The sequence below is a fragment of the Eschrichtius robustus genome, chromosome 18 (genome assembly GCF_028021215.1).
Source record: "Eschrichtius robustus isolate mEscRob2 chromosome 18, mEscRob2.pri, whole genome shotgun sequence".
In the NCBI taxonomy this organism is placed as follows: Eukaryota; Metazoa; Chordata; class Mammalia; order Artiodactyla; family Eschrichtiidae; genus Eschrichtius; species Eschrichtius robustus.
In genome coordinates, this window is record NC_090841.1 from 81,743,319 (window position 1) to 81,756,436 (window position 13,118).

The window sequence follows — 13,118 nt, forward strand, 5'->3', positions numbered from 1 at the left end:
ATGGAGACCGCAGTAGGAAACAGATGTGGCCCTCACTCTCCCCGGACAGAAGATGAACCCAAGGTGGTCAGAAAGCCCCTGAGAGCTGGCCTCGACTCCGTGTGTCTGTAAGGCCAGAGTTTCCAATCCCAGAGCTCAGCATGTGTCTTGTCTGCTCTCTGGCCATCCTGGCCTTTGTGAGGGGGTGGGGGCTGGCCTGGGGAGCATTCCGTAAGAACATTCCAGAGCCGCCTCCGGAGTAGACGAAAACCAGAGAGGGTGGCGGGAATGCTGTGGTGACCGGGCTGAGAGCAGGCCCCAGGGTGGCTTTGGGCTCCTGAGGCCACATGGGGCCAGAGGGTGGGTGGCAGGGGGTCTCCTGGGGTCGCGGGCGGGACTGTGTGTCCCCCACTTCTCAGAGCTGTGCTCAGCGGCTCTGGGAGACCATGGGCGGCAGGTGGGACCCCTGCTCCCTGAGCTGACGGCACCCGTGCCTGGTCCTCCTCAGGAACTGGGCTCTCAGCCCCCAACGGACAGCCTGAGGCACGTCCTACAGCTCCAGGCCCCAGCCTGACCAGCTCAGCCCACCAGGCCAGCCCCCAACCCGGAGCTGGCATTTAGGCTGTGAGCCAGCCCACAGGCTGTGAGCCAGCCCACACGTCCACCCCGGTCACGGATGGAGGGGAGGGCTCCACGGTGCTGTGGGAAGAGGCTGGCCGGAGGTGGACTTTTCACGAGGGCCCAGGCTCTCCGAGTGCCCTGACTGACCTCCCTGCCAGCCTTTCTGTGGAAATCACTTGAAGAACTCTTGGGCTAGTTTTGTGAAGTCCTGAGTCAGCAGAACTCTCACCACAGCCCACTGAGGTTTAGGGACGCCTGAAGGAGCGCACCGTGCCCACGGCTGGCCTGGCAGAGGAGGGGCCCAGACACATACATGCGTGCTCATGCACACACACAGTCACACACGCACACACAGATACACACACAGACGTGTACACACACACAGTCACACACACACACACAGATACACACACAGAGACACACGGTTTGAGGCAGGCTGGGGAGCAGACAAGTGGGTTCAGGCTGGCAGGAGGACATGGGTGGCCATGGGAGGGGCCGACCCCGGCTGCACGTGCCAGCCCTGCTGGGCCCTGGGGCCTGAACGCCTCTGCCTCTGGTGTCCTGGCCAAGTCACCTTGTGCCTTCAGGCCTTAGGCTGGTCATCTTAGGTGAGCGTGGCCTGGGGGTCCTGCCTGCTGGGCATCTGTGGTGCCACCCCTCCCCTGTGTCGTGGAGACCCCGTCCCTTCCAGGGCACGCCAGCTGCCTCTGCCCACGGGTCCCCGGGGTCACTCCACTTGCCAGTCCCGCCAGGCAGGGGCCCCTACTGCCATCCTGGAGGCCAAACCCTCTCCTGCAGGACCGAGAGCGAGCTTCTCCTCCTGAGGTGCCATGGCCACTCTGCTTCCCGTGGGCTCCGCACGTGGCTGGGCTGCGGTCTTCGGCTCCTGCCCTTCCTTCCGCCCCTGCTCGTCTCTGGGTCAGGTTGTGACTGTAAACTCACGCTCAGCAGCGGGGTGGGGGGAGGTGGGTGGGTGCAGAGACCCCGAAGCCGCTTTGAGGGATTAAAGCCATGAAGCTGAAATGGGGCCGTGGGACCCTGGGCTGCCTGCCTGCCTGCCTGCCTCAGAACACACTTCAGGGTTTAGTATTTAAAAAACTAGAATCTCAGTCTTGGGGTGGAGGGAAGCCCCACTGGCTGCCGGAAACTCCCCTGGGACCCTCTGCTGCGACAGCGCCCACAGCCCTGAACGTGTCCGCTGCAGCTGCAAACCGCGGGCTTGCTCTCCCCCGTGACCTGGACTGGCGTCGTGGTGTCATTACTGCCCCCCACGCTCCTGGAGCCAGAGCAAAAGGCCCGTGCGCTCGACCCCCGGCAGGCCCAGCTCGCTCCACAACGAGCAGGTGCTTCCAGCACTGTGCACGGCCTCTCGAAACGAGGAGACGGGAGAGCCGAGGCCGCGGGGGAGTGGGTTTGCACAGGGGGCCGGCGGCGCTGACCTGCTGTGCCTGCCGTGGCCGCGCAGGCAGGCGATTGGCGCCGCCGCTTCCCGGAAGGCGGCTCATCCCCGTCACGGGGACGCCGGGTGGCAGGTGGAAGGGATGCCACCTGGAGTTAAGGCCGATGGGCGTGGCGGGCCTCCCTCGGCCTCGGACCCCGCCACGGCCGCGCCGCTGGGCGCCAAGGGGCAGAAACCGCCGACACAGAGCTAGGAAGGTTCCGTAAACGTTTTATTTTTCCATAGTTTTAGGTCAGAGAGAAGCATCTGGTAATAAAAATAACAGAATTCTCTTCCCGGGTCCGCTCGGGCGGTGCTGAGGTCCGCTATTTACACGTATGTTACACACGGGCAGGGAGGCCGTGAGGGGACCTGGCGGGCGAGGGTTCAGTGTCTCGGGCGGGGGTGCGGGTGCCTCCCGCCGTCCTTCCTGGTCTGGGAAGAAAGCCGAGGCGTACGTGGCTGCGCGGGCGGCCGGCGGTGGCAGAAGCCTAGGCGGCCGGCTCAGCGGGGGGGCAGGAGTGGGCCGTGATGTCGCTGTGCTTGTAGGTGGCCTCGTCCAGGTCCAGAACCTGCCGGTTGACCTCCAGCGTCATGCAGCCGCGGTAGAATGCTGTGACCGGGGCCGAGGTCACTGGCACATCTGGGCCGCGGGAAAAGAACAAACACGTCTCAGGGGGCGAGCTGCCCGGCGTCTGGGGTCCGGGCTCCCCGCTCTGCGTCTCCGGCCTCCTCGAGGGCACGGTTTCCCCTTCCTGCGGAACCCCTCCTTCTGGCTCGGGCACACGCCCTAGGCAGGTGGTAAACCGTTGCCGCCAGGCTTGACGCTGCACCCCGACCCCCAGGAGCGCACACAGATAGTCAGATCAATTAAATGTTATCTTCTCGGCCCAAATGAGTCATGCCCAGGGCTTCCAGGCTCTCTCTCGTCCTCTTCAAAGCTCTGTTTATTAAAACTAAATGCACTTTGAGTCTGGCAGCCAAGACCGAGATCCCGCCGTCTGCGGCAAGTGGACGCCCGCCCTGAGTAGTGGAGCAGACGGGGGCTTGTGTGAGGCCCTGGCCTTGCCCCACCTGCCACCACTGCGCCCCGGTTACTTGGCTCCACCTGACCAGACACGAGCCCCGGATGCAGGAGGGGCCGGGGTCACTCTGTCTGCTGCCATGGCAACTGGACACCAGGCCTCAGGGGCGAGGCTGGCTGGGGCGCTGGGGCACCCGGCCCCCAGCGTGGCCCAGTGGGCTGAACCCTCCTCACTAGCCTTGCCCACGGTTGGGGGTGGGGCTCCTGGAGGGCGCGGAAGCCGGGGAGGGGACGCTTCAGGCTGATGCTTCCCCGCAAGCGTGTTCTCAGCCTGAACCCCACACACAACGGCAGGCCGGGGCCGACACCCAGCGAGGCACCCGATGCAGCCACGGGCGGCTGCTTCCCTCTTCACCTTAGTACAGAGCAGCCCGGTTCTGCTTGGGGCGAGCAAGTTGGGGCACCCTACCTGGCAGCCCCCCGACGAAGGTGAGCACGGAGCCCTGCAGGTGCCTCCCGAGGACGGCCAGCCTCTCCTGCAGCCCCGCTGGGCTCACTTCACTCTGGCCCTTGGTGCCGTCCACCTCCAGGGTGGCCTCGTCCTTGTTCACAGAGACGGTCACAACGTGCTCCTGGCCGTCGCAGACCTTGATCTCCATCAGGACCAGGGTGACGCTCTCCACGGCCAGGACGACCAGCTGCGGGGAGAAGCACGCCTAAGCAGGGGCGGGGCGGGTGGGGTGGCGGCCAAGTGCCCGCGGGCCCTGCTGTCCTGCCCTGTCCTGCGGGCCTCCTGCGGGCAGGGTCGCCCTGCGGCCGGGGCGTGACAGGGACTCAGTCTCTACTCCAGGTGAAGGAGGGGGCCACCTGGACCCTGTCCAACATGATGGAGGACGAACAAATAAAGCCACACACCCTCGGGCGGGAGTTGGGGGGAAACACGCTCCAGAAACGGGAACGCACATGCATTGGCCTGGGCAGAGGTGACCGTAGTCACCAGAGTGTCCGTAGCCGGGACAGAGGATAGGGCTGCCCCTCCACGTGGAGCTGCCACGAAGCACCACAGAGGGGCCAGGGCAGCAAATGCACACGCCAGGCAGGACACGCCTCTGACAACACGGGGCAGAGGCGCTGTCATGACCCATGGCCCTGCCCTCGCCTCCCTCCCTCTCCCCACCCGGGAGGTGGTCTCAGCTGGGTTGGCCTCGGGGCTTGTCCCGAGTACCGGGACGGGGGGAAAGCCGGCCTGGGCAGGGCGCGGACCCGCGCCGGTCAGCTTGCAGCCCCGCTAAGAGGGGAGCTGGGTGGCCCTCGCGGGCAGGCTGACTTGGTGAACACAGCCCTCTAGGACAGAGGTGAGAAAATCAACCTATTTCCCCGCCCCCTCTTAGCTGTTCTCTGAGAAAACAGTAAGTCCGGTGGGCACGGTGTTGACGTGGTGTCGGGGAGAGTCGGGAGAGGGGGACTGCGTGAAGGTGACCGGGGCGCGTGTCCAGGGGCGTGTGCCCAGAGCTCCGCCTGCGCCTCCAGGGGGCCGCATGACAAGGGTCTGGGGCGTGTTTGCACATCTTTTTCAAAAGGAAGGTCTGATCTGTGAGCAAAATCCTTTGGCTTACATACGAGCAATTAATTCAAACTGCTACACCACTGAGCGGGTGGGAACGTCTCCCCACCGCACAACTGGCTTTCGGGACCCCAACATCGTCCCTGAGCCACGAGTGGCTGCTCGGACCCTGGTGAGAGACGGGGAGGGCGGGCTGGAACCTCGAGGGGCACGGTGTGGGGCCGCAGCCGGGCTGGGCGCTGGGGGCAGCAGTTCATCCTCAGGCGGCGGCGAGTGGTACCTGCTTCTTGAGCCTCTTGGTGGAGTGGTAGTCGACCAGGGCCACGGAGAGGACCACGGCCTGGTCAGCGCCCACCAGCGCAAGCAGCAACCCCGTGTCGGCGGCGGGGCGGATCCGAGCCACGGCCTCGACTTCCCAGGCGGTCTCGGTCCCCACATCCGGCGATGTCCGAGCTGCGAAGAAGGCGGCACATCACAGGGCGCTCCAGACGGGGAGAGAGAGAGGCGGGAGGAGCAGGGCGGCGAGCTCAGCTCCCCCCGCGGCCCCGGGCAGCAGAGGATGCCGGCAGCGGAGGAGGTGGGAAGTCGGTAACAGCCTCCCAGAACCCGCGCTTCGCGCCAACAGCTGGGAAGTGACGGGGGGCCAGGCAGCGGACTCAGGTCTGGGCCGCAGTCCAGAGGCCCCGGGCCGCCTGAGGACGGCCACACTGCCCGCTCCCCCGAGCGCCACTTCGCGTGACCACGGGCCACTCAGTCCCGCCGGGACCGCAGACGCGCCACTCGGGCCGTGCTCAAACCCCCGGGCGCCCCGACTCCCTCCCCGCAGGTCAGTTGAATGGGGGGGTGTCTCAGCCTTCGGCCCTCTGCACCTCACCTGCGGCCTTGCGCAGCCCCGCAAGCTGAAGGACTTTGAAAAGTTAAAGACGCGGAGAAAACGGAAGCTTCCGTGAGCCCCGCTCAACAGCACATACGATCTTACATCCTGAGCTGCACTTTTCTACCGTTACAATCGACGCCTCCGTGGGGTGAGGTTTGTTCAGGTGTGTCAGACGGGCCGCAGGAGGTACTGAGTGTGGATTATAAACCATATGGCGCGTGTCACGTATACGACGCATCTGAATGAGTATACATGGTGCTACGCCTCTTGCACAAACTGCTCCAAAGCACTTGTGGTAGCAGGGCTGCATCCTGGTTCTCGGAGGGCAAACGCCACCTCACGCTTCCTCCCCACGTTTGATCACCTGCTGCTGAAGAGGCCAGACAACCTCCGCCCTCTTGGTTTTTAAGTGTTTCTACCTCGTGAGAATGTCAGGCAGGGGCTGCTTAGGCAGAAGGATGGTGAGGCCACGTCTGCAAACATTTGGGCTCGGACCTCGCCGCGGGCCGGTCTCTCCCCGCAGTGGACCATGGGCCCCTCGAATCGTGTGTGTGTCCCCGTCCCGGAGGGTCCCGTTATGGTCAGTTCCCGTAACTGTTCACCGAACCGAATGCACACAGAATTGGAAGAAGGAACCACCCCCAACCCAGCCTTCTCCTCCGTTGCCAAGCTCCCCCTGCACCCCGAGGAGTGGGCTCCCTGCTGAGCCCGACGGGGTGCGGCCCGTGGGCTGGTTGTCAGAAGCGTGCTTAAGGCACCAACGCCTCGGCTGCCCTGGGGCAGTTTTCTCGGGGGCAGGGTGGGGTCAGCCACACAGCCCTCACCGAGGGCTTCTCAGGCTTTGAGACCCAGTGAGTCCAGATCCACGGGGACCTGCTGCTGAGGACAGTATCTGTCATTCCCTGATGCGTCCTTTCTGTGTTGTAACGTGAGAACGTTGATGGTATAGTTGAAGACATATTAAAAACGCACAGAGTTCTAACTACCACTTGGCCTTTGTTGTCCCAGAACCTGAAGATCAAAGCCATGCAGCAAAAGCGGCGAGCGACCACAGCAGGCACGGTGACGGGCACAGGGACAGCACTGCAGCCCGTGGAGACTGTGCCTGCGGTGTCTGTGTCACCACAGTGTTAGTGAAAAAAGAATTAAACATTTATGTTCCACGATGTGATATTAAACATCACAAGGATGCTCTAGGTTTGCACGTACAAATGCAAAGACTGAAGTGTGTTTTGTATGAGGTGGTGCGATTAGGGGTCAATGGTTCTTTTCTAAAAACCCTTCAGTGACGTGGTGACGCTTTTGACAATTAAAGACAGAAAGGGGACAGTGACACAAGGTCTTGAGAGGATGGCCCGACTTGCTAAGGAGGAGGGAGCAGGCCCCATGTCCTCCGAGCTGGACGGGCCCTCCTTGAACTTGCAGGCCACCGGGGCAGTGAGGTCTGAAGGAGGAAGCAGGCCACCTGCCCTCCTGGGCTGACAAGCAGGGCCGTGGCGGGGGGGGGGGGGTCACGTGTGTGCCTTCAACCATGAAAGGCTCAGAGTCTAGGAACAGAGAGGGGCTGGGGGTACCCCGGGGACTCTCGCAGGGTGAATGTGTGGAGGGGGGAGCAGAGCCGGGAGTGGCCCCGGGAGAGGGGGCCTTGGCAGCAATGGCGGGAGCCTGGCAGGAGTGGGCTACGGAGAAGGGGGAGGGGGGCGACCCTAGAGCCTCCCTGGACCAGGTGTCCACCTGGGACCGCCGGGCAGCCCGGGCTCTGGACGCCCTCCCGACCCTCGGAAAGAGGCATGCGGTTCTGTGCGAGGTGTCCCCTGGGCCGGGACCCAGGGCTCTCCCAACATCCTCAACTCGAAAGTCACTAAGGCCTGTGAGCCCAGGCACGGTGACACCTCAGGGCTCCAGCTGGTGCCCCCTGGGAAACAGAGGTTAACTTCAACCCTGTCTGAGGGGAAGTTGGGGAATTTCTGGGTCCAGACTCAAACGAACTGCCACCCGTCCCCCCCCTCGAAGTCCGCACTGTCCAGGCTGACATCCTCAGAGCAGAGGTGGCAACGGTACCGCCGGGATTTGGCACATGCACTCATTTCACGTAAAGCTGACATCTAAGTGCTCATTTATCAGCACGGGAGGATTATTTCTCTTTACTGGAGAAGTTGTCACTGATGGATAATAAAAGGCAAGAGATAGCTGTGGTTTGTTCCAGGAATTAAGGGCCCTGCTTTGCAGAAGCCGGAGGGACTCTGGGTCGACCCTGTGTCCCCTGCAGCAGCACCGGCCCGCAGCTGCCCCGCTCCGCCCGCTACAAGGCCTGCTCCTCTGTCTCCGAGTGTAAAGGAAAAGCTCCTTTGTTGCTTTCCACACTGGCTGGAAAGCCTCAGTTCTGTGTGGCGTCTCTCCTTCTCCTCCTTCTGAAGCTTGAGCTCAGGGACTCCTTGAGGGTGTCGCTCCCTCCCCACGGCCCACAGCGCTGTGACTGCAATGCTGGGCGTTTCCGAGCGGCCCCCACGGCCCCATCTACATCTATGTGTCTGAGCCTGAGCCTGTCTTGTCTCAGAACCTTCTGCGAAGCTCCCCTTAGAGTCCTGCATCCGCCTGGCCTGCCGTCTCAGCCACCAAGCACCGGCACCCTCCTCCGTCCCTTTTTTCCCAGCCCTGCGCCCTGGAAGCGGGCCTGCGCCCCCGCCCTGTAGCCCGGGGGCCACGAGGCCGTCCCTCATGCCGTCTTCCCAGGTAGGAAACTGGCTCCTGCTTCTCTGGTTTTTAGTGTATTTCGGCTTATTTTGGCTGGAAGGACAAGCACGGCCATCCCGATGCAGGAGCCAGAACTCACCATAATCCAGGCTGTAGAAGGCAAACCCGCTCCCAGGGAAGAAGGACCCTCTCTCGGTCAAGGAGAAGCACTGCATTTTCACGTTCACCTTGACCGTCTCCTGGACGGTGGTGTCCTCGCCGTCCAGCCAGTGCCAACTCCTCAGGCAGCCGTCCAGACGGGGGTTCATCTGGAAAGACAGAGACCCCCGGTGGCTGCCTGGTGCCGCCCGGTCCGATGGCGCCCTCCCCGGCGCAGGCACATGGAAATCCACCACAAACGCGGATAAATCCTGCTGGGGGAGGTGGTTCCGGTACAGGCTCCGCGCTCACGGAGGGGATTCGCTGCCCGACACCAGGTACACGGCACACGCAGCAGCACACGTGGCGCATCCGCGCCCCACGCAGACGAGGACAGCGTGCCCGTCCCCCTCTGCCTGCACCCGGTCCCCCACTCGTCCAACAGACACGGGGCGCTGACCACCGCCTGGAAGGACGAGGGCGAGGGGACCCTTACACAGCAGCTGTGCCTGCGCTCCTGCCAGGCACCCAAAGCACCTGGGGTGTGTAGCCGGGGGCTGGGGACCCCACAGCCGTGCACTCGCCGCGTGGCTCTGCGCAAATCAGGTCGCCCCAGCCTTTGTCTGTAAGACGAGGAGGCGTGAGGCACACGGACGGGACTCTGGGGTGTGGGCCAGCCCTCTGGAGGGAAGGTGCTGCTGACACCACCCCTCTACTCGGAACCCTCCGGGTGCGGGACTCACGTCTCGTGTTCAGTGTGGAAATCAGACCCCGGAACACCAGGGATTCTGGCCGTGGACCTCAGCACACCGGGGGAGCGGGGTGATGAGAAGGGCAGGACTTTGGGACATGACCAACGCCAACCTCCCGTTAGGTCTTGTTTCCCCTACGGGAATCCTGGCAGGGTTAACAACCCAGCGTTCTTGGGAACTGTCCAAAAAAGTTGGGTGTTCTTTTGTTAAAGGATAATTTCATTGTGATTTATCTCCTCTGCAAAATAGACATTTTTATCATCAATTTAGACGAAAACGCAAATGAGTGTCGTAGAGAGACGGCGAGGCACATGACGTAGCTGCACTGCGGCTTGTTAAGGTCTAGAGACGCTCGCCTCCCGTCCGGTGCTCTGCCAGGGCCCTCAGGGTTCAACCCTGCGCTCAGCCACCTGGGCTCCGACCTCAGGGACTAAGGACGGGACTTACAGGCTGGACAAGGTCCTTCTCCTTGAAGGGAACGCCTCCCACGGTCAGGTTCAGATGGTACAGTCCTCTGTCCAGCTGGAACAGGTCACCGGCCACGGCGATCTTCATGACAGCATCCTTGTTCACCTTGATCACCAGGTTCCGCTCGAGCTCCTCAACGGAGATCTGAAGAGCACAAGTGCTATGAGGGTGGGTGTGCACCTTCCGAAGGGGCGCCCAGCCTTGGGTACCAATTCCCATCACCACCCAGGGCCAAGAGACCCCCAGCCTCAGGGGTGACCATGTTCCCATCACCACCGGGAGCCAAGAGACCCCCAGCCTCGGAGAGACCACGTTCCCATCACCACCCGGGGCCAAGAGACCCCCCAGCCTCCGGGGTGACCATGTTCCCATCACCACCCGGGGCCAAGAGGCCCCCAGCCTCGGGGGGGCCACGTTCCCATCACCACCCGGGGCCAAGAGACCCCCAGCCTCGGGGGGGCCACGTTTCCATCACCACTCAGGGCCAAGAGGCCCCCAGCCTCGGGGGGGCCACGTTCCCATCACCACCCGGGGCCAAGAGACCCCCAGCCTCGGGGGGGCCACGTTTCCATCACCACTCGGGGCCAAGAGGCCCCCAGCCTCGGGGGGGCCACGTTCCCATCACCACCCGGGGCCAAGAGACCCCCAGCCTCAGGGGTGACCACGTTCCCATCGCCACCCGGGGCCAAGAGACCCCCAGCCTCGGGGGTCCATGCTCATCACCAATCTGCTTCCCTGGCATCTGTGGCGTGTCTCCGACCCTGCCGGTTTTGGTTTCCCTCCCAACGCTGCTCCCTCCCCCCTGGGCCCCCCTCCCCCTGCAGGTGAGCCCACCTGGAGCCCCTTCCCCATCTCTGGACCCTAAATTAAGCCTCAGTCAGGGAGCTGCCTTCTGGGGGCCTGAAGTCACTGCCCCCTTGGGTCAGCCCTGACATCTCTGGTCCTTTGCTTCTCCTACCCCTCAGGTGAACACTTTGAATACAAGAGAACATATATTACTTCGGAATCTCCAGCAATTGTGCCTGGCACGGACTGAATGCTGACTGAACATATGAATTCTTTCTAAAACTTCCCACTCTTTCCTGCTTTCCTTGTAGGAAAATTTAAAAATCTGTCACTCTATACACGATGCGTCTTCCTAATGGCCCCAGAAGCCCCTCAATTTCCTTTTTGGCTCAGGTGGAGAAACATTTAGGTACTGGGTCTGAATTTGGTGAGGAGACAGCAGTGTGCACATGTGGGGAGCCTCAGGGCCAGGGAGAGTGGGCAGAGGTCGTTGTGGAACTGGCCCTGCACCTCAAGGACCAGTTTGTGTCTTGGGTGGGCTGGCAGCCATGTGCCTCCTCTGGTCATGCCTCCTCTAGCCTCCTCCCCTCGGGCAGTGTCCCAGCCCCGCTCGGGACCCTCCTGCCCTCAACCGCGGGGCAGCGGGTTCCCACGTGTGGAGCTCCCTCAACCCCGAGACGGCTTCCCTCTAGATCGACTGTTTTATCTGTAACTTTGCGGAAGGCATCCCTCCTGCTGCTTCGGAGATGCTTGTGCTTTAAGAGTCCAGGAAAGGAGGAGCTAGACACCACTGACAGGATGGAAATATTAGCAAACGTCTACACTGCTTTTATTCGCAGAGACCAGGGCAAATTTTTCCATTTAATCTTCACTTCTAGAGGAAAAAAGAATGCTTTTCCCATTTCTCTTTCAAGCACTTACTTCTAAAAGCCCAGTTCCAACTAAGGGGCCTCCAAGTCTGGGGAGAGAGCCTGCGTGTCACAGGCTGCTTTGCTCCAGGCATCATGATGCAGAACAGAGCGGCAGCTCCAAAGCCAACGGCTGCAGTTCAGGCTCTGGGCGGTCAGGGCACCTCCATCAAGAGGCTGGAGGTCAGCCTGAACGGAGCAGGCCAGGAGGCCAGAGCCTGGGACGGTGTCACGAGTCATGTCTGACCCTGCCCCACACCGAGAGCCCGGCACCGGGACCTTGGCCGGTTCTCAGCCTCGACGCAACTGACAGTCTGAACCGGCGGGTCCTCGAGGTGGGGAGTCCTGAGTCCCCCTGGCCTCAATCCAGCTGCCAGGGGCCCCCCCCCATACCCCCCCCCCCACAGCTGTGATAAGCAGGAGTGTCTCCAGACACAGCCAGGTGTCCTCAAAGGAGTCACCCCACTGAGAACCACGGCCGCTGTGGTGGAAGCCCTGCTCTGCTTCTGTGCGGACATAATGCCCATCTGAGCGCAGGCTTTCTGGCGCGGGGCCGTCCTGCCACGGCTGCACCCACTAACTGTTGAGTGAGCGAGTGCAAGTAGATGCTGGGTCCTTGGCCCAGGAGCCCCGGGCTGGCCCAGGCAGCGCAGCGGGGGCCATGCTCACCGTCTGCCACGAGCCGTGGTTGATGATGGGCCCGCTGCTGGTGACGCGGCCCACGCCCTGGTAGCGGAGCTGCAGCTCCAGTCGGCCGGCCCGCAGGCCCAGGACGATCCAGGTGCTGTCCCGACGGCCTCCGGCGAAGAACAGGACGCCCTCAGGATCGAAGGTCCTGAAGTCGAACTCCGCCACCAGTCTGAGCGCCGGCAGAAACGAGTGGGTTACATGCAGGTCGTGGTGCATGACCCCTCCCGGTGAGGGCTCGCCTGGCCTCGGGAAGAGCCCAGGTGAGCAGGCCGAACGCCGCCCACACCCCAACGCCAGCAGCGAGTCCCCCGGGGAGGCGGTGCAGCGGGCACCAGCCCTGAGGCCCACGCGGCTGTGCTGGCCTGCGGGCTCCCCGGCCGGGACGCGAGCACGGGGCTGACTTTGCCCCCCGCCGCCAGGTCCAGATGCTCGGGCCGCCCTCTCACCTCGTGGGCTGCAGCCGCTTGAAGCGCAGCCGGATCACAGGCGTCCCGCTGAACATGCGGCCCAGGTACAGCGACTTCACACTCTTGGCCACGTTGAAGGGCACGCAGGGCAGGATGTCCTGTCAGGAGCGGGGAGCTGGCCTCAGGTGGGGGCACTCGGCCGGGCTCCCCACTGGAACCCCCAGGGACCCTGCTGCCCCCAGCCCAGCCCACCATGGGGGCTCCCAGGGGAGGCTGGTCTCTGATGTTTCCAGAGGCCTCCGCTCCCCGCTGGCAGCCCCCTCGCACAGTTTCTCCAGCACCCTCCTTCCCTGTGTATTTCCCTTCTGCTTTCATATTTTAATTATGGAATATTTCAAACGTACGGAAAAGCACGGAGAATAATAAAAACTATAAAGTGTTGTAAAACAAGCAAAAAATGGAGACCTTGAAGACTGTTGTTTCTCGAATGTTCCCTGCTCTACGATGCAGCTTCTCTACTACCTGGAGGACCACATGGTGGGAGCCCCGGGGGTGGTCACAGGGCAGCCAGGGCGGGCCTGCCCTCATGGTCAGGGGGGCGCTTGCTGCACACGCATCGCAGAACCCGGGCAGGGGCTGCGGTCACGCGTGTATGAGTGAGTCACTCGGGGGAGGAGTTGAGGTGGCCACAACCAAACATCGGGACGGCATGGCCACGCCTCCCACCCCGCCTCTCCCCCGCGGGACCCGAGGACGTGCTCCCAGCCAACCC

General features: G+C 62.9%; 1 protein-coding gene across 1 annotated transcript in view; it reads right to left on the reverse strand.

Annotated features, from left to right (window-relative positions):
• Positions 1–2,263: 2,263 nt before the first annotated feature.
• GAS6 (growth arrest specific 6) overlaps positions 2,264–13,118 on the reverse strand; it is a 34,203-nt gene continuing 23,348 nt past the window's right edge. The window contains 7 exon segments of the mRNA XM_068526612.1: positions 2,264–2,681; positions 3,532–3,760; positions 4,907–5,079; positions 8,337–8,505; positions 9,535–9,699; positions 11,919–12,108; positions 12,386–12,504. Coding sequence (XP_068382713.1) covers positions 2,530–2,681; positions 3,532–3,760; positions 4,907–5,079; positions 8,337–8,505; positions 9,535–9,699; positions 11,919–12,108; positions 12,386–12,504 — 1,197 coding nt within the window. The 3' untranslated portion in view covers positions 2,264–2,529.